This window comes from Psittacula echo (genome assembly GCF_963264785.1).
Source record: "Psittacula echo genome assembly, chromosome: 3".
Taxonomy (NCBI): domain Eukaryota; kingdom Metazoa; phylum Chordata; class Aves; order Psittaciformes; family Psittacidae; genus Psittacula; species Psittacula echo.
The window spans coordinates 21,711,340-21,732,832 of record NC_137736.1 but is presented as its reverse complement, the minus strand read 5'-3'; the positions used below and the strand labels follow the sequence as shown (position 1 = coordinate 21,732,832).

Genomic DNA, 21,493 nt, shown 5'->3' with positions numbered 1-21,493 from the left:
ATTGCTAGTGATAGAGTGGTATATTTGCATTAGGTAGCACCTTGCTGTAGAGCTTCCCTTCTCTTATCCTTCTTCATTCAGTCTTTCAAAACAGGTAGATGGGCTTAGATGGGGAGAGTAGATCTCTCTACTTTCTGCTTATTTCCGTAGGAGTAGTGCACAACAGGAACACATTGAGCTACCTTTAAAAACATTTCTCTTAGAAGAAGGCGGCTATTTTAGCTTGGGAGCATCATTCTGTAAGGAGAGGTAAATATGTAATCTCCTTATCATCATGCTTCTCTGGGACAAGTGAGATACACTGATTTCGGTGGGAGTGATAAATACAGAAGTCTGGTGTTACTATTTTGTGCTGTCCTTCAGCGCAACTGCAATAAAAGCCCACAAGGTAGAAACTCTCCATCTCCTTGCTTGCTGTAATTAAGCATATCCACCTGTAAAGGGCAACAGTGAAAGTCCTAGGAACCTAGACTCTGGAAGACAGGGAGTTAGATTCATGCTTTCTACTCTTTAATTGACTACCTCCATCAAAGAGCGTGGCTCTGCATGGAGATGTCAGATGTTATCCCTGCCAGCTTTGCTATGCAGAACGTAACCTGTAATCACTTTACAAACCTTGACCATGGTTTAAGGTCATGGGAATCTATTGTGTGGGGACTGTGCTTTAGGCCTGCATTTGCTGAATAGAATCTATTTCTTCCTTTGTTTGTTTGTTTGTTGGTTTGTTTGGTTTTTTTTGGGGGGGGTGTTTTTGTTTTTAGGTTCATTTTAAGAATCTGGCATCCAGACCGTATTCTCTCCATGCTCATGGACTCTTCTATGAAAAGTCATCTGAGGGAAGCATTTATGACGATGAATCTCCTGCTTGGTTTAAGGAAGATGACCAAGTCCAGCCAAATAACAGCTATATATACGTATGGTATGCAAACAGGCGATCGGGACCTGTGCAGTCAGGAGAAGCTTGTCGGTCCTGGGTCTACTACTCTGATTTAAATATGGTAAGGAAATCAAAATGGAAGTGGTAGTGTTGCTGGGGATGATCACAGAATCACAGAAATGTTTGTGTTGGAAAGCATCACTGGAGAACATCTAGTCCACCCACCCCCAACTCAAGCACAGTCAGATAGAGTAGGTTGTCCAGGACCACATCCAGTCAAGTTTTAAGTATCTTCAAATGATACTACTGCATAGCTGTAGAAATGTAAGCTGCAGAACACATTTTGGATATCTGGCCTTTCTTTTGGGCCTTATGTTCCCATCTGATATTTAATGTCTTATACTCAATTAAAAGAGGATATAAGCTGTTGAAGAATTCGAATTGTGGAGCCTATTGGTAGATTGAGCCACGGGAAAGTAAAGATATAAGGCAACAGCAATTCTGACCTCTGCTTTAAATTTTTAGGGTCTGATGCATTTCTACAGAATTCTATGCGTTTTTTTGACATCTTTTGGGAAATCCACTGTCAGATCTAATGAGTTCATTACCTTCTAGGAGAAAGATATTCACTCTGGTTTGATTGGGCCAATACTGGTTTGTCAAAAAGGAACCTTCAGTAAGTCAAACAACAGCAAAACATCGACCCGAGACTTTTTCTTGCTTTTTATGGTCTTTGATGAAGAGAAAAGCTGGTACTTTGACAAACGTTCTAGAAGCCCGTGTACTGAGAAGACCCAGGAAAGGCAGCAGTGCCACAAATTCTATGGTACTTATCTAATTTTGCCAAGTATTCAATTTGTTGTGGTAGAAGGAAAGGTGTTGGGGGAAGTATCTCAGCTCACAGAGTTTTTGAACACGCACAAATCTTACACGTTAATTATGTGAATGGGGTTGGTTTTGTTGTTGTTCTCCATTATACCCATAATAGTCATAGTTTCATATGTAAAGATTAGTATTGACTCGAAATTTGTTATTACAATGAAGAAAGGACATATTAGACAGAAGCTTTCAACAGAAAACTACTCTCTGGTACACACATACGTCTACACCCCATATTTAAAAAGAAAAAAAGAAAACCAAAACCCCCTCTTTTTAGGAAGAAGTTAATGCCCTGAAACCGTTTTGCAATAAATTTAAAAATACTACCCTAATTTGACAAATCACATAATTCTACTGAGGAATTTAAAGCAGCCATAGGACAGCTCTTCATATACCTCTCTGTGGATGCAGAGATTTCAGACATGTAGACTTAAATAAGTGGCTGACTGTTCAAGGCAACCGTTTTTTCTTTTGAAGGTCAGTAACAAAACTGTTTCTGTCTTTGAAAATCTGATGTTTGTGTGCTGTAAGTGATCATGTTTGAAAAGGCATGTTGAGAAGAGGAATCTGCCTTTTCCCAAATGCTTTACTTCATTAAATATTTTACTCATTTTGATAACTACATTTCTACATACAGGATAACTGCATACATGTTTTGTGAGCAGTTTTCCTTATCAACAATGTTACTTCGTTTTCAGCCATTAATGGGATTACCTACAATTTGCAAGGTTTGAGGATGTATGAAGGTGAGCTGGTCCGATGGCATTTGCTGAATGTGGGTGGGCCAAAAGACATCCATGTTGTTAATTTTCATGGACAGACCTTCATAGAACAAGGAAAGCCACAGCATCAGCTTGGTACATACATGCTTCTTCCAGGTAAGTATCAGAGCAGAATAAGTTCTAGGGGGTAATCATTGAAGCCTGTTGTCTTCATACCAGCGTAAAGGTGAACAGAAGTTGCTGTTGAGCACAGTAAGAAAGAGTTTGAGAGTGCTACTGGTTCATTTGTCTACAATGGTGAGAAGGAAAATCATCACTTTGCACCTTGCTTAACAAGGAAATAAAGGTAACATTGCTGTCCTTTAAAACTGGAAAGATGAGTGAAGTTACAGGCAAAACTTAAGTGCTTGGACGAATGTTGTCTTTTCAGATGAGAAGGGATATATATGGAAAATGAACATAAGAAAAGCAATGAGGGCACATACTGTGCTTTCTAAAAACTGCAGTAAACAGTCTAAACCATATCTGCTTTGTACTCAGTCCTTGGCACTCCTGGGGTATGCAAAAAGTGAGGGGAGGGCCCATACATCTGATTCTCCCACATCTACTTTTGACTTCTTTCATCCATCCTTTACATTGCTTGAAGAGCACAACACATTAGGGCAGCAGGAGTAAGAACTATAATCAGCACCAAATTAACATCCCTCCATTATGTAATAAACTTAATAGCACTGTCCATTACCTGGTTCAGCACTGAACTTAATGTGCAGGTACCTGCTGTTACATACAGGCATCCAAGATTTTCTATTTTGCACCAGCAGCAAAGGTTAGGTTTTGATCTGGTCACTTAATTCTAAACTCTGTCTCCAGCTGTGACTTGCTCGCTAAGGAAGGAATTATTGAGATGCTGGTAGCTATTGCTGTCTGTAATGTGTAGCAGGTTATTTAATTTTTTTGATTAAGTCACAGGATAATCTTTGCTTTAGCATCCAGCTTTGCTAACATCAACCTTATGATGCTAATGTTTCTGACATGTTTCTCTTCCATTTTTTCAAGGCTCATTTAGAACAATCGAAATGAAACCGCAGAGACCTGGCTGGTGGCTTTTAGACACTGAGGTGGGGGAATATCAGCAAGCAGGAATGCAGGCATCCTATTTGGTTATAGAGAAAGGTACTGAACTAAGGGTTTTTTTTTTTTGCCTGGGGAGAGTCAAGCTGTAAAGTCATCTCTACCCTTTCTGTATCACTAAAAATAAAATTGGGAGGTTGTTCTGCAAAAAAACCAAAGCAGATTGTCTGTGCATTCAGGAGGGTGTGAAGTGGCTACTGTAGATTTGTTGTAGAAGAAAAAATGTTTAACCTCTACCATAGTAGCTCTGAAGTATTTAGCATACAATGTTTATTCCTTTAGCTTACTGGCTTTGAATTTGAGATTTCCTCTCAACGACCAGTGGATTAATCGGTTGAGAGAAATTGCAAAGATTAACTTGGTCTTCTCTGGGAAGAGAGTGGTGATGTTATACTGTACTAAGAATTGTTCTGAGTGATGTTGTCTTAGAAGATTCCACTAGAATACATGTTGGAATTGCCCTCCTCTTTTAACAACAAACCTACTGTGCTCTCTTTAGAGTGCAAGATTCCAATGGGTCTAGCAAATGGAGTCATACTCGATTCACAAATCGACGCTTCACATCATATAGGTGAGTTAACACTTTGAAAGGTCTGGGCATGCTCCTGAATATGCCCAGCAAAGTATTGCAGTTCCAAATCCTTTTGGCAGCTCATGATAAGTCTTACAAGATCAGTTCAGCAGTTAATTCACTGTCAGGTTTAAAAGCTCTTCAGTGCTGTAAGCAGAGACTGAGAGCTGTCTGAGGTAGCCCTCATCATTGTAATTTAACAGTGTCACTGGTCTACTGTCAGCTTGAGAGCTGGGGAGTCCTCTGTCTGTGGCCTGCTGGATGACCTGGAACAACCCCAGCTCTGTCTTTTTGTCCTTTGATTTCCCTGCTTGAAAATGAACACCGGGTATTCAAAAAGCTTTTGAGATTTGCATGTGGTATGAGGTGTGAAATGACAAAGTATACTTGTTATGAAAGATTTGGGAACCTGGTATCCATCCAGAGCTATGACAGAGTCTTTAATTTACGAAGTATTTTCCTGGTAGAGAAGTGGGATCATTTGGCAGAGAAACCAATAGAATTTTACATGGACAGTGGCAAATCAAGGTGTGCAGATTACACATACATGCAGGAACACACATCCTTTCCCTTGAAACAACAAATTATTTATTTTGGAAAATGTTTGTGGTTTTTTGGGTTTTTTTTTATTTCTTCATTTCCTGCCACAGTGTTATAAAGGCTTGAAAACTCTGTTGTCATATATATTCCATACCAGTTGTTAACATGGAAACCTCATTATGCAGAGGGCAGCTGTCTTCCATGAATGTAGAGCACATTCAGTGTCTGATACCACTGGTGGCCAGCACTTGATTGGCAGACTCTAGACCCCGGTTCCAAAGCAGCAGACAGTACATTACAAAAAATGCTGTTATTTTTCAAGTCGTTCTGCCAATTATAAAACTTCACAGCTGACTTGGTTGGTTAGTTGGTTGATGGGTTTGTTTTGCTTTCTCCCCCAAGACAGACTGGAAAAGAAGTGAAGCATTCAATAGCAGGTTCCAACCTTAATTTATTTACTCATCCTTTATTCCTATTTTCTGTCTTAGACTATTGGGCACCGAAGTTAGCCCGATTAAACAATTCTGGAACATACAATGCTTGGAGCACTATAGCGGCAAAAGAAGAACTCGCTTGGATCCAGGTATGGCTGGTTCAACAAGTGCTTGACCATAATTGAGTTGTGATTTTCCTACAACTTATTATAGAAGGTCAAGATGTTCTTGCTCTCTCTGAGAAGACTGTTGGGGAAAACCGAAAAGATCTAGCAAGTTTGAATGGTGATGCCAATGACTGTCTACCTCCCCTGGGGTAACACAGTCTCTACTGCTGTTGAAGTCATTGACTGGACTATCATAATTTAGATTGTAACCATTTTGTAGGCAAATTGAGTCATTCTTTCTACTACTTTTTCCCCCCCTCTCTCTACTTGATAGTACATATTTATATGTACATGTGTGTTGGGTGATCATTTAAAGTGCAATACACTCAAGCATTGCTTCAGATAGTTTGGGGGGGGGGGTTAGGGTTTGTTGGGGATTTTTTTGGTTGGTTGGTTGGGATGCTGCTATGTCCAACTTGACAAAGCACAGTGTGGCTTCATAGGGAAATTAAGCTTATAATTATGGCTTCAAGCACCATATCATTGTCACATCATTCCATAATTTTTTTCCATCACAATCACTTTTGCACCAGATAGCAGATTTGCACTCAAATTTAGGTGATTTCTTAGAAATCTATTAAAACTGGGCTTTTGCAGAGAAGACTCAAACTAGTGTTGCAGTGTAAGTTAAACAAGTGGCTGTTGTGTTTGCCTTGGTAACATTTGACGTGCTAGCAAGTTAGTAGAGGTGAAGTCAGGAGACCCGATGTGTAACTGGAAATAATTCTGTGAGGAGAGCGAATTTGATAGGGGGCTTGGTAGTGAGAAGCTGAGGTTTACTGCAGTAAAGTATGCAGAGATGTGGAAGGCATACCCCAGAGAATGAGTTTCACTGCTGACAGGCACACCCTGCTGATTTGTTGTTGTGTTAAGTGCTTGGATGTGGTATCAGCAGCAATGGTAGCTTTTCAGCACTTCAGAACGTCATATGTCTTTTCTCAGCCTGGGTATCCAAAACTAGAGGCAGCTCATGAGAGTGCAAGTCTTTAATTTCTTTATACTCCTTTTATCTATCTGTAAAATGAGGCTAAAAGAGTTCTGTCTGTCACAGGTATTTTTGAGGTGCCTTCGTGGCACTGTGCTGAACACTATAAACTGGCCTCCAAAATTAAATGCACACACAGATAAATACTCAAATTATATGAGAGCGAGACAGCATTGATTTGGAATTTAGCATCTGGTTGTTATTCCTCCTGAGAGTGTTGTGGGTGTTAAAATGCAGGGCACAAAGCTAATGTGTAGATGACAAAGAATGAAATGGATATTGCTGTGCATTATTGGCTTTGAAATGGTGTTTGCTGTTCCTAGGTGGACTTTCAAAGACAAGTTCTGTTAACTGGGATACAGACACAGGGAGCCAAGCAGTTTTTAAAGTCCTTGTATGTCCAGAAGTTCTTCATTGTTTACAGCAAAGACAAACGGAAGTGGAGCACTTTCAAAGGAGACAGCTCACCAGCACAAAAGGTCTGTACGTGCCACAGGGGTTGTGATAACCTAGGTAGCATCACTGAGTGATACAGTGAGGTGACAGTGTAATTTTATGTTAAGAGATAGGAGAAAAAAAATTATGACTTTCAGAGATGTAATAATACAGCTTGAAGCCGCAAAGGGCAGTGACCAATCTAATAAAATTCAGGCCAGAAGACCTGTAAGGTGAGGAATCTCATAGACTAGTGTTTATTCTGGCCCTATGACCTTGACTGTGTAGAGTCTGGCTTTTTTACAAGTATCTCTCTGTACTTTTATTTCCTAAGTCCATGTCAGCTTTTTTTGATGCAAGCAGGAAGCTGAACTAAAAATCAGGTCGTATGTCGTTTGTGGTTAGATCTTCCCTGTTGTCCCTCCCTTTCTGCTGTCACAGCAGTGGAATGTTAAGCTGTCTGAATTGTCTGCAAGAAGGCCCCTGTCATAAGTGTCATACCTTGAAAGAGGTTCATTTTATGCCCAACTGCTCCAACCATGCTTATTACAGCTCCCTTCAGTTTCTTCTCCCTGAAATTTCTATGGTACGACTCTCAAACTGAAAATCTGTTCTCTCGTCTCTCTCCTTTCCCCTCTTTACTTACATCTTACTACTGACTTATGTAGTACATAGAAATAGGTTGCTTATTTGAACTGAGGCTTTCAGGCACTTTCAAATATGCTAAGATAGAACCATGAAGTATTCCAAGTTGCCCTTCAGCACAGGGCACTCCATCACCATGGATGGGGCTAGCAGTGTAAAAGACTACTCTTATATCAGGGCAGGCTTGCAGCATCCGAGCTTCTGATTGCACTAAATTAACTACGTGTGGACTTTTTTCTTTTTTTTTCTTTTTTTTTTTATTTTCTTTAACAGATTTTTGAAGGTAATTCTGATGCCTATGGCGTGAAAGAGAACATCATTGATCCCCCTATTATTGCTAGGTACATCAGAGTCTACCCAACCGAGGCCTACAACAGGCCTACTCTCCGCATGGAGCTTCTGGGCTGTGAAGTAGATGGTAAGAATGGGTCGCATGCTTCCTTTCTGGCAATTTTTTTACCTAATATCTTAAATGAAGCTAAAATTGTGGGTGTTCTCAATTCCAACATTGTTGCTTAGGCAGTGGCTGCTTTGATAAACTGAAGATAACATGGTGCTTCTCTTAACAGGTTGCTCTTTGCCACTTGGAATGGAAAATAGAGAGATCAAGAATACCCAGATAACAGCCTCGTCTGTTAAGACATCCTGGTTTAACACATGGGACCCTTCACTTGCTCGCCTTAATCAGGAAGGAAGGATGAATGCCTGGCGAGCAAAGGTAATGATGAAAAATAGGGATGACAGCAAGACAGCTACAGTTACTAAATTTGTACTGCCTGTGTGCTCATGTGGCTCCTGCGTGTTCTGTCCAGTGCCAAGCATGTTAGGATTATTTTACAACCATCCCTTGGGAAGAAGCCCCTTCAACAATTCCAGTGGCAAACTTCCAGCAACAGCGATTAAATCATCTTTTCAGATGGATATTGTTCTCTGGGCCACAGCCTGCAGCACTTCCCTGCAGAAACAGCCCTTTTAATGTCAGGATATGAATACAACTTGAATATTTGGCTTGAAGGGATTAAAGAAACCCTTCTGGGTTCCTTATAGGTAGTGCAGCTTAATGGAACTGGGGCAGATGACCTTCAGTAAGACATGTGAGCATCTGAGTCTTCAAAATGGAGCTGCATTTCCTTAGGAAGCACCTTGGATGCTTCATAAAGATTTGTTGTAAGATACCGGTTTTATAAGCATTTGGTATCATGTATTACATTTTAATACTGGAGATAAATCTGTGTTATTTTTTGTTGTGTATTGGAAATTAATGTGGAAATCTTAAGACACCAAGACATTACCTGCAGCGAAGAATTTAATTGTATGGGCCACAAAGAACGTTTGTGACTTTTGCCTCAACTTTACTCTTGTGCACCTCTTTGATACAGTTTTGATGCAGTTTTAACTATCTTTAAGCAGGATTTTTCACTTAGGCAAATACAGACATAGACATGTTTGCTAATAGACAACTCTTTTTATGAATTATAGTTGAACAACAACCAACAGTGGCTGCAAATTGATCTCCTCACAGTTAAGAAGATAACTGCAATCGCTACCCAGGGGGTCAAGTACATGTCTGCTGAAAACTTCGTGAAAACCTATATTATCCTATACAGTGACCAAGGCTCAGAGTGGAAATCCTATACAGATGGTTCAAGTTCAGTGGCAAAGGTATCATTGTCAGCTCTGGGAATTGTATCGTTGCTTGGATTTAGATGCTGAGCAGTCAAGGCTCAAAGGCAAATACGCTAAAGAGCTGAAGAGAAATTCTCAGAGGCTTCTACAATGTTAGGGATCTGGGATTACTGCAAATAATATCATAATATCCATCTGATTTTAGTCATAGTAATTAATACTAGTAACAAGGAAGAATGCCAAATCTGTAGAGTATGAAGTCAACATTGTGATAAAAGGACCTAATGTTATTTGTAAAGGAGGACATTTAATTTGAATGAACAACCGATTTCCTTGGGCCTCTTTTCAGCTGTTTAATTTAATTTATAAAATTAAGGCAGAAATAAATGTTAGTGAGCAGTGTTGCTGTACAGAGCTGGACAGCTGCAGCTATCCATGGAGTGGACACAGTACTTACGTTGTTGCCCATATCACTTTACTACACTAACTTAACCCACAAGGGCTATTGACAGAGTAAAATAAGGAAAGATTGTTTTGTTTTAGTTTAGCCAAGTTAGAATGGAAAATGGGGTGTGGATGGAAACAGAGGCTGTTTAATTGATTCAGACTCAGATATTGCTGGCCTGAACTACTTTTCAACTAGCATTTTAGGAAAAGGCTGGACATGGTCTCAGGTAAAATCAGAAATGAGTTGGTCCATGTTCCCTGAATGGTTAATGCAACAGCTTGGAACCATTTTAAAATGAAAAAGCAGGTTTGGGTTTTGCTTTGGTGTTTGTTTGGGTTTGTTTTGTTTTGATTTGTTTTTTTCTTTTTTAATTGCTGCCTTTTAACTAATTGTGTGTTTGTTAATTTTTAGGTTTTCTTGGGTAATGAAAACAGCAACGGGCATGTCAAGCATTTCTTTAACCCACCTATCCTATCCAGGTTTATCCGCATTGTTCCAAGAACGTGGTATAGTAGCATTGCCCTTCGGGTAGAACTCTATGGCTGTGATTTTGGTGGGGGTCTGACTGTGAAAAGGACTGACGGTTCTGGGAGCTCTTAACCCTTCAGCAATCATCCTGCAGAACGAGGCTTTTTAAAACCCTTAAAACAATCATACTTAGTTTGGATGTGTGCTTCCTCAAAGGACATTAATGTTTGCCAGCAAGAATTATGAGAGATTTCTCTGGCAGAATTTTTGTTCCTACAAATACACACTTTAGAAAACCATTTCTTTTCTCTGGGAAGAAACAGCAGTCCCTTCTCATTTGTATTCTCATTTCTTCATTCTAACGTGCTCTGGTTTACTTTTTACTTAAAGTTCTAAATCCCTAGGAATGGAGACTCTGGCCTTAATCCTGAGCCCTGATTATCTCCATTTTGTAATGCTTCTGCAGCAGAGGGGAGGAATAGAAAGCTTACAGCAGTTGCATGTTCTCTGTACATAGGGGTGAGAGGGAAAACTAGTGCAGATATGGAGCTGTGGTGCTGCATTCCAGCAATGCCTTGGTAAGAAATGATTGTAGAGGTGGCCTCGCCTCCACATCTCTTTCATCTACACTGCCCAAACAGTAGAATGCATCCCAGCATTGAGGTGTATGCAGGCCCTTGGAGAATGTGGTTCACATTACTGGTTTGGTTCTTGCATACCCAAGCACGCCTGAAATGCTGTGGATTTCACGTAATTCATCTTCAGTGCCCCTGCAAGGGGAAGGGGAGACAGTGGTATCTTTCTTTCCTGGAAACAAGAAGGGAAGTGATTTAACCTGGAAACCAGAAGGGAAGTGATTTAACCTGGCAGGTCATGGAATGACAACAGTAGAACCAAAGTGAGAATCCAGAGCTCCTGACACTGTCCCGTGCAAACTTTTAGGCCATGGGGAGGGGGAGCTCCCTCCAATAGGATACATTGAGAACTGCAGCTGTTCAGTGAGAATACCACCTGGTGGTGGCAGAGGAGGGTTGGATAAAGCTGGGTAATAGCAACACCTGCACCTTCTTCACCACTTAGCTCTAACAGTGTCTTCAGTAATAGAACTACTCTTGTGTGTAGAGCACACATGGATTTTTTTTTTTTTGCAGAATGGCTACATCTAGTTAAAATACATACACACAGTTCATGAACTCATTATGCCAACAAGTTTTAGCTAAGCTTTCAGTAGTGTTTATGGCTTCCATCCTGTAAAACTTTTAGTTGCAGAACTTCCACTTACCACACTGGGTACCATTCAGCAGGGTGGATTTTTCAGAGATGTTTGTCTTTGAACCTCATATGGTTTTATCCAAGTTAGTTCAGTAGTTTTTCAGTTCTTGTGTCCTACAGACCATGCATTTCAAAATGAAGGCACAGAATGAGAGTGAAAAAAGTATAAAAGCTAAACAAATATTTTCTTTTTTTTTTTTTTTTTTATTATGTTGCAAAGTGTTTCACTGGTAAATAAAGATAATATTGTAGCATGGAAAACATGGGCATTGTATATTTGCCTTGACAGTGCTCTTTGGCAGTAATTAGTGAAATTCTGCATCATGAGAGTAAAATTTTCAGCTCCATGGGAATTTTCAGAGCTAATTAGGATTTATTTCAATGGTAAAACTTAATGAATAATTGCTTCAACTTAAAATATCAGTTTCTTAGTATTTTGTAATGGTTCTTACTTTGTTTTTATTTGATACAGCCATGAAATTGCACTACAAGCCATGTTCACTATAAAAACAAGAAGTGTAAACTTTGGAGTCAGGTTTTACCCCAGAATGCAGACAAGAAATGCTTACTAACTTTTCAGCAGAACCAGGATTTTGTGCAATAAACCATCTATGTTTAAGAAGGCCGTGATCTTAAAGGCTCTAAGTAATGAGTTCTTTATTTATGTAGGATACTATGTGAAATTAGACAAATGCAAAACTGATTGCAGGAGCATGACTCAATACATCTGTATTGATTTTACAAGTTGGAGATTCTGCTACTTCTTGCTATAATGGATAGGACTGTGGTCAGCTGTCCCAGTTGTCTCCCTTCCTCATCCTCTTGTCCACCCCCAGCCTCATCACTGGCAGGGCAGAGAGGGAAAATGGCTTTGACCCTGTGCAAACCCTGTTCAGTAACAGCTAAAACACTCATGTATTGTCAACACTGGTTTAGTCATAAATCCAAAACACAGCACTCTGTGGGTTGCTAGAATGAAATTAAGCCCGTAACACTGGTGTTCCAGCATGTCCAGTATAGCAGCACAGGAACAGCAGCAGTGCCTGGGCCCTGTGCCAGCCAGGCATGTGGCCATTGCTATTAACAAAATGTTCCCTGGCACAGTGGAGTAAGATGATAAGTGCTACAACAAAGCAAAAGTCCAAAGCCGCCACGAACGAGCACCAAACTCTAATAGACAGTAAGGCAAGCAAGCATAGGACCCTGCCTGTTAACATCTTAACAGCTATAAATTCTACCTAGCACATTCTCATCACACGTTAGTATCTCGACATCCTCTTGCCCCATGTTGAATATCATAAAGGACTGTGGTGGGTTGACACAGCTGGCAGCTAAGGCCCCACTCAGGCGCTTGCTTGCCCCTAACGGAGCAAGTGCCTGAGTGCTGGCAGCCTGGGGGAGAGAATTAGAAGGGCAAAAGAAAGGAAAACATGAGGTTGATAGAAAGGCAGTTCAGTAAGAACTGTCATGGTTTAAACTCAGTCAGCCATGCAGCTGCTCTCTCACTCCCCTCGTTCCTCCCCCGGCTCCCGGAGGGATGGGGAGGAGAATGGAAAGAATGTAACTCCCACGGGTTGAGATAAGAACAGTCCAGTAACTAAGGTATAACACAAATCACTGCTGCTGCCACCAATAATAATAATGATAAGAGAAATAACAAGGGAAGAGAATACAACTGCTCACCACCCGCTGACCTCAGCCCAACCCGAGCAGTGATCTAACCCTTCCAGGTAACTGTCCCCAGTTTATATGCTGGGCATGACATGCTGTGGTATGGAATACCTCTTTGGCTAGTTTGGGTCAGGTGTCCTGTCTGTGCTTCCTCCTGCCTTCCCCTCCTCCGTGGCAGAGCATGAGACTCACAAAGTCCTTGGTCAGAGTAAACATGGCTGAGCAGCAACTAAAAACATCGCTGTTATCAGCGCTGTTCCCAGGCTGAAAGTCAAAACCACAGCACTGCACCAGCTACTAAGAAGGAGAAAAATGACTGCTACCGCTGAACCCAGGACAGTATCCACCCCTTATTCCATACCATTCATGTCATGCTCAGATTTCACATTTTCAATATGTCATCACTCTTATCATATATATACGCACACACACTCAGAGAGAGATCATTCCTTAGTGCATGGACCAATCCCTGTAAAGCTGCTGAGTTCATTCAGTGCATGATGTCGGGCTCCATCTCTTGTAACAGTCTTTCAGAGCAGGAGAGGCTGTGTGCAGTATTCACACTCGTGAATAACCTGGGCAATAGTGTCCATTGCTAAGTCCACCCCTCGATCATGAGTCCATCTCTATGTTGCATCTCTGCCCTGATGGCCTGAAGTGTCATGGGCCCACCAGGCTCAAAATAATTCACCCTCCCCTTCAGCAGTTTCTGCAACTTGTCACTGGGGACTCCATACAGCTGTCTTCTATCTCCAATGCTTCCAAAGCACTGGAGAGGCCCAGTAGACCAGCTACTTGCTCATACTATCCCACACACCCTGCCACTCATGACTGTCCAGCCTTGGGGAAAATCTCTTGGTCCTCCTATATCATCGTCTAACCCTAGACAAGACCCAAACCCAACTCCGCTTAACTTTTGAGATGAGACGAAATGGTCGTGGATAAAACACACTCTGTATGTGTGCCATCATGGTGATCCCCATCACAATCAGCAGGCAGGTCTCAAGGGTACCCAAAGGCCATTCAAAACCTTCAGAACTTTCAAATGGTGCTGCTGTACTTGTCACTGGGGTTGGTGTAGCTGCTGTGCTTGGAGTTGGAGTAGCTGCGTTATCTGTTGTAGTCAGAGTCTGAGTAGCTGCTGTACTTGTCACTAGGGTGTGTGGGAATGTCTCCCTCTTAGGCTGACCACCCGAGGAGGGGAAAAAAGATGTGTAATTGCTAAACACTTCTATTATATACCTCCCAAAGTATAGAGGTGGTGAGCACACTGGAAACGCAAGCCAGATCAGTTTCATGATCAATAAGTCTTGTATTAGAAGTTATTACCATAAAGTACAATGGAACAAGAACTTTAGCCCAAGGACCCCAGCTGATAAACATGAAGACAGCACATACCAGCTGTAAGTAAGGTACAACATGCTGAAACTGTGAGATCAAGAGCAACAACTTTGAGAGCCAATAAATCAGCATTGTGACGAGTGACTATTAGTCCAAAACAATAAATGCTTATCACAAATACAATTAGACACACTCCAGTCAGATCTGTCGTTATCTCAACCCTTCATGCCCCACATTGGGTGCCAAAAAGAACTGTCATGGTTTAAACTCAGCCACGCAGCCGCTCTCTCACTCCCTTCCTTCCTCCCCCCCGCTCCCGGAGGGATGGGGAGGAGAATCGAACAAATGTAACACCCACGGGTTGAGATAAGAACAGTCCAGTAACTAAGGTATAACACAAAACCACTACTGCTACCACCAATAATAATAATGATAAAGGAAATAACAAGAGGAGAGAATACAACCGCTCACCACTTGCCAACTGATACCCACCCCGACCGAGCAGTGATCTAACCCTTCCAGGTAACTGCCTCCAGTCTATATACTAGGCATGACGTGCTGTGGTATGGAATACCTCTTTGGCTAGTTTGGGTCAGGTGTCCAGTCTCTGCTTCCTCCTGCCTTTCGCTCCTCCCTGGCACAGCATGAGACTCAGAAAGTCCTTAGTCAGAGTAAACGTTACTGAGCAGCAACTAAAAACATCGGTGTTATCAACGCTGTTCCCAGGCTGGAAGTCAAAAACACTGCACCAGCTACTAAGAAGGAGAAAGATGACTGCTGCTGCTGAACCCAGGACAGGAGCAAAGCAGAATAAGGAGTTCATTCACCACTTCCCACCAGCAGGCAGGTGTTCAGCCACTTCCTGGTAAGCAGGGCCTAGGCACACCTAATTTTGGAAGACAAACAACATAACTTTGAACATCTGTCCTTTCTCCTCCTTTCCCTCAGCTTTTTTCACTGAGCATGATCTCATGTGGTCTGGAATATTCCTGGGGTCAGCTGTCCTGGCTGTGTCCTCTCCCAGCCTCTTGTGCACCCCCAGCCTGCTCACTGGTGGAGCAGGATGGGAAAAAGACCAGACCTTGATGCTGTGCAAACACTTCTCAGCAACAGCTAAAACACTGGTGTGTTATCAACAGTTTTAGTCACAAATCCAAAGCATGGCACTATACAGGCTACTATGAAGAAATTAACTCTATCCCAGCCAGAATATGCACACAACGTATTTCCAAATGCAACTGGTGGAGGAGGAGGAGGAATTCTTGGTCCACGTTTACAGCAAGGAAGATGTGAAAACATATCCGTGCTGGATCTGCCAGAACAAAGGCATGTCATGTTTAATGAGCCTGCAGGTGACTAGAAAACAAAAAACTTCTATCAACTTATGAAGCAGCCAGCTTAGATTGAATCTGCCAAGGCTTGTGGAAATTTGTAGTTAAAACAGTCAGTCCTGCACATCTTTTTACACACTGTGGGATGAAATCCTGTGTATGAAAGCGCAACAAGAATTCCTGCAGTTTTCTCAAAGTGAAGAGCAAAGGTGCATGTAACAGCATGAAGGTTAGCAAACACAAGCTCTTTCGGACTGAGGGAGAGATGTGGTGCCAAAGTTCAGAGTGTTCCTGTCTGGCCAATAATTTCTTCACTCACAAATCTGGGTGGATGCCTTCACACCGGGTTTTTGATCCAGAGGTCCAAAGTTAACTGGTTTTAGCTTCAGTGTTATAAAGGAGTTGCTGCCCCCTAATGCTCATTTCAGTTTCTGGAGGCTTCAGGGTGCCCAAAGCTGACCAGCTGCAGATTACAATTAGCATATGGATGCCTGCAAATGAAGTCTTCATGCTTTACTCACTAGGTGCCAGTAAGTGTTTCCTTTGCTTTCCAGAGGTGGTGGCTGTACTCCTTCATGCAGAAGCTGTGAAACTGGTTGTGTCTGCACTTGGATTGGAAAGGAGGTGGAAGTACACGTGAAGATAGTTGAGCAGCTCTAGTTACTGACAGCAGCACCACAGTAGTGTCTTCAGACCCTGACATGTTAGTCCAGTATTCAGACAGGTTTTTACAGACTGCCCTGTAAAGTCTAAAGGTGATTCAGGCAGGCCTATATGAATCAGTAAGCATAACTCTTACTTACAGAATAAAACTAACCTCTGTTTTTGCCAGGTTTTCCACTGGTAGTTCCAACCGTAATGCCTGTAGCTGGAAGCTGAGCCAACTCACCTTCACCAAGGTTTTCAGAAATTGCAAACTGGGTTATACCCTCCATACCACAGGCACAGCAAAGGATATTGGAGACATAAAGCAGCATATTACCCACGGCTTAAAGTGAATGCAGATCACGTTTCTGTGTTCACTCTCAGAAACCTAAGCCGTGCATCAACATAAATGCAAAGGTGAATCTGGAGTACTTTGCGTATTAGGCACATCAGTGAGCATGCATGGCAAAAGTATACCCATGTGAAGTGCCAGGAGAACTCTAAAGAAAAAGCATTAAGTGGAAATCTGACAAATGCCTAACCTTTTGAGACACCCTCCAGCACCCCCGAAATGGCCATCAACACTTGCAGATTGATCAGAATTTTAGGACAGTGCTAAGGGGCAAAAAAGAGAGTTTGCAACTTCATAAGCACTCAATTAAGTGCTCAAGAGGTGCCTTTTATGACAAGAAAAGATTTTTTGGGCACATACTTGAGGGAGGAAGGTAAAGGCTGTGCCCATACCCCTATATGTGCTAGGGAAAACTGGTTATTAAGAAGTTACTATTGAGAGCCATAGAAATAAGATGCAATGTTGTCCTGGGGTGACCAACCGACGTTTTATATAAGTCAATTGTTCCACTTAATCTGTGTTAAATATTCCTCCTCTTGCTCTCACTCCTCTGTTTTGCTTTGTTATGTTTATTCGTGCTAACTGTATATCATAACCAGTTTATCCACCTGCACTTTCCTATAATTACTGTGCCCCGTTCTCCATTTGTTTGTTACACCCAGTATGTGCATCATGCATAATTACAATAATCTCCTTCAGGTAGCGACTTCACCTTCTTGAACGTTTGTACAGCGCTCTCCTAAACAGGCCATGGGATCATTCTCAGGGATCATGGGCACATCTGTTACACAATCCCAAGTAATTCAGAACAACCCATGTGCTTCTCATTTAATAAAAATAAGGGATATGTTTCTTCTAAGTCTACTTGATCCACTGCTTGCTTTTCTTTGTAACACCACTATTGTACTCTGTTACGCACTTCCCATGAAAATTCGTCCAACAGAGTCCCTATCTGTCGCAGATTTAAGTGACTTTTCCATTTCTTCCCATGTAGCTGACTGCAAAATCTTTTGAAAATGTTATGTCCCTAACAGAAATATATAGTGCTCTACAAAGTGATCCATATTAGACCAAGAGTTAATCTGATACCCTGTGGCAAGTGATTCCACAAATGCCTTATTTCCAGCAGCTGTGTGCTTCCGCCTGCATTGTGCCAAATGCAGAGCCTGTCATGGTGTGCAGGGCATAAGGGAAATTCTCTGCCCGAGGTTTTCAACAGCAGCCTGCCTCCTAGGGACTCCCATACTTTGGAGAGATGGCTGCTCTTTGTCGTAAGGTCTCTGCAGGTCTTAGCTTGGATTTTACTCTGGCTCCTCTGTTAGCTGTGTTCCCGTAAACTGCAATGCTGCTTTCTTCCCCCCATGCACAGCTTTCAGGACGTACTTGGTTTACCAGTCTTGTTGAATGCAAGATCTAGCATGTATGGAACGAGAGGTGATGAAGGCAGTGCCAAGTAGTAGTTCAAGGCATGAACTATAGATAAAAATAATGAAGTTTGAGCAAAATTAAAAAGATAAATTTATGTTGAACTAGAGTACCAAAGTATCTTGGACTTCCAGATTGTGCACAGTAAGACAGAAGCAGAAAATACATTCTGTCCATGCTACAGAGAGCAGCTGTTGCATTCTTTCATCAAGGGACCTTTTCTTACAGACAAGGACACTTGATCAGATTATAGCAATGTATTTATGACAAGGACTGCTGACCCTCCCTTCATCTCTCTAAAATATAAAATTACAACATACCCCTGAGAGTTTTCTTGCTCTCAAAAAGCTGGAATGGCTCCAAAAGCCAAGTTGCGGCATTCAAAGAATATCCTAGCAGAATTTATACATCTTTATTTTTTGAAGAAGGAAAGGAATTTTAAAGGAATTAAGAAGAAGGAAACGAGAAGCTGAGTCAATTCTGTTGTCCTTCTTAAGGCTTTTTTTGAAATAGCGATTACTGTTTGAGGTCCTGATACGGGAAAACACTGTACTCTTTCCTCCTTGATCCATTGGGTTTGATGCCAGGAAATTGCATGCTCAGTGCTTGCAGGACAGGGCTATCCACTTGAATTCAGGCTTGTATTTACTCAACATGTAACATCTGTCTGAACAAAGTCTGGAACTAACAAACACTTGGAGAATAGGAAGTAACGGAAATAAAGGCATACTATCTGAACAAAGGAATTAATGCTGGAGCTTTTAAATCAACCCTTCATGGCTGTATAAGATTTGTAAGTCTCCTGTTCAGAGCCTCTAAATTACTAAAGGATCAGTCAGGGGGGAACAAGAAGACACAGACCTTAAAGGTTGTATCCAATCTTCTGTTCTTACAGATGGCCACAATCTGTAGGCCTTGTTGTAATCAAGTCATGCTTAATTTCAGAAATATTTTGGATTTTCTTGCTCTTGCTGCTCCTGTTACATTCCAACATCTATACTAGCTAATATATACTAGTTAATAGTCTACTTCCCAAAATTAATTAGAATCATAAAAACAATCATAAAAACAAATTAATCAGTTGCTGCCTTTTCTCACATTTATGTGTCTTTATTCCTCCTGTGCTTAGCAAAAGAGAAATCTGGTCTACTCCTTTCTTCTGGAGAGTTTCTGAAGTATTGGTACCATCTTAGTGCTCTCACATACTGACAGAGCTCCCTGAAGAACAGCTTCCTGAGTGTGTAGAAAGATTTTAACTTACAGAAGCTTTCTCCGAACAACTTGGCATGATTTAAGAGAACTTTTCTTGCACATATACTTTATAAATTCCTCCACAATAAACTGCAGGCCAGAACTGGTTAACAATGCTCCCCTCTGGTGCATTGTTGGGCGAAACTTACTAGAACTTATGGTGTGGATAAGATGTGATCTTAAAATGTTGACTCCAAGACTGATGTGTTCATTTAGATGAGTTGCTTGGATCTCATGCTGAATCAAGCATCTTCTAGGGGTGATTCCACCCTGGATTCGGACAAAAGGGATTCTTAGTCATTAGTACTAAGGAAAGCAGCAACAGTGCCCTGCTGAAGGGCTTGGTGCGATCCTTTCCTTCCAAAGTGCCAGCAGCAGTTTCTAAGATTGAGCTGAAAATCTGAAGAGTTCTGGGGAAGTACAAGCAGACTTCAGAATTCCTTTGTGCAACAGAGGAGCAGGAAAACACAGCTGGCATGTCCCCTCTGCAGCAAGAAAGCCTTATAGTGGACAACAGCCCTGAGTGGTACAAAGGTGAGGCTTCTGATAAAGAGGTTGTTTGCCGAAACTCATACGCTCTGAAGGCAGTCCTGAGTGGTGGAGTAACCCAGCACAGAAGGGTTTTGCCCAATACTACTGCATAATCTATGCTGTTGCATAAAACATTATTCACTGGAAATGTTCAGGAGATGTAGAAGCCTGAGTTGTGTCTGTAAAGAGCAGACACCACACAGTGCATCCATGCTGCAGCATCAATCAGTTCAGATCATATGTGTAGAGCAAGGGGTACCTCTGTGGCAGGCTTGCACTGACTGTTACGGTCTTGAAAGATTTCATAATTATTTCCATGTAATATTATTTATGTGGAAGTGTTCAGAATACTAGCAACCACTCACACTGCTCAAGTTTTTCTGGTAAGAGAATTATTTTCTCTGGAAAGTGCCTTCATCCTGTGTGGAAGGTTGTGATTTTCAAAACACTCTTCACATCACCTGTCTGGGATGCTTGGGAATGAAACCAGTCATTGTTTAATGCTAACATAAATTGTAATAGCTGGTTATTTTGGGTTTGGATTTATTAGGGTATGCATCAGATCCTGAAAGTTGTGGGAACTGCTGCCCCTAGGCAGGGCACGCCATGGGGACTCTCTCCTCCCAGCTCTGCTGAGTGTGAACTGATGACCCAAATTGGTAAAACAATGCACTGTACCTCATGCTAGTAGGCCATAGCCTTTACCTGCTTCTGAACCACATGCCAGCAGAACAGAGGGGCTGCTAAGAGCTAAGTGAGAGGGCACTGTGCGATTCTGTTCACTTCCCCATGGCAATTTGTTTATCATCATTGTTTCAGCTCATTTCACTCTAACCGGGCTATTTTAAGAGATCATCAATTCCTTGTAAATGGCTGAGGTGGATGACAAAATATTAACAGGAGGTGACTCTTTCTATTTAGAGTTTTGCTCAAAGCTAAAGTGTGGTGAAAAGGCAATTGTCACGGGGGGGGGGGGTTAACTTTTATTTTTTCTAATAAAACTGCAAACAAAACAGAACATGGAGATACTGAGGAGCAACAGCCTGAGAAAAACTGAAAACAATTTTGCTAGACGCAGAACATAGCCAGAAAGCAGCAGACCACTGATGTCAGATGATACAGGACCAAAATGTTTAGCTGTGTTTCACAGACAGCTGAGTAATCCTACGGCCCTAACCCCCTTTGTAGCTTTGTTTATTAAGCTGTGAGGATAGAGATAGTAATAAAATTGTGCAGTTGAAGGAATCTGTTCTGGGGCTGAGAGGAGCCTGTTCTTGCTCTCCCAAGTGTGTATTAGCCAGATGCCTTCCGGGGACTTTTGTTTCCTTGAGCATTGACCCCAGCCCGGCAGCAGGATCTGCCACTGTTCACGCAAGTGGGAGGCCTGACCCTGGTGTGAGCCTTCTGTGGCATCAGCCCATTTGGAGAACAAGCTGTAGGAAAAGGAAGCTGTCGCAGTGGTTGCAACGTGGTGGAGCAGGTGGAAAGGAAGTGTGGGATAGGTCGAGTAGCAGAACAGCAAATAGTTTAGAGAAGGGTTGGCAAAGTGTTACTTTTAATGTAATAGTTTTATTTTCCCTTCTTATCTAAGATATTTCTTCTGGCTGGGCAACAAGGGGCAGATTGTATTAAACCAGCTTTTATCCCGCTGAAGGGAAGCAAGCAGCAGAGGTCAGCAGCGCAAGGAATTTGGATCTGGAAGGGACTAACAGTCACAGCGCAGCAGGCAAAGGAGCTCTTTGTGAG

The 21,493-nt window shown here is 41.8% G+C and overlaps 1 protein-coding gene across 1 annotated transcript in view; it reads left to right on the top strand.

The window, feature by feature from the left end:
- Nucleotides 1–12,148, top strand: part of F5 (coagulation factor V) — a 31,462-nt gene extending 19,314 nt beyond the window's left edge. The window contains exons 14-24 of the mRNA XM_080612471.1: nucleotides 762–998; nucleotides 1,493–1,703; nucleotides 2,455–2,634; nucleotides 3,535–3,651; nucleotides 4,109–4,180; nucleotides 5,209–5,303; nucleotides 6,630–6,785; nucleotides 7,660–7,804; nucleotides 7,956–8,104; nucleotides 8,866–9,048; nucleotides 9,872–12,148. Coding sequence (XP_080468597.1) covers nucleotides 762–998; nucleotides 1,493–1,703; nucleotides 2,455–2,634; nucleotides 3,535–3,651; nucleotides 4,109–4,180; nucleotides 5,209–5,303; nucleotides 6,630–6,785; nucleotides 7,660–7,804; nucleotides 7,956–8,104; nucleotides 8,866–9,048; nucleotides 9,872–10,060 — 1,734 coding nt within the window. The 3' untranslated portion in view covers nucleotides 10,061–12,148. The remainder of the gene's footprint in view (nucleotides 1–761; nucleotides 999–1,492; nucleotides 1,704–2,454; nucleotides 2,635–3,534; nucleotides 3,652–4,108; nucleotides 4,181–5,208; nucleotides 5,304–6,629; nucleotides 6,786–7,659; nucleotides 7,805–7,955; nucleotides 8,105–8,865; nucleotides 9,049–9,871) is intronic.
- Nucleotides 12,149–21,493: the final 9,345 nt, after the last annotated feature.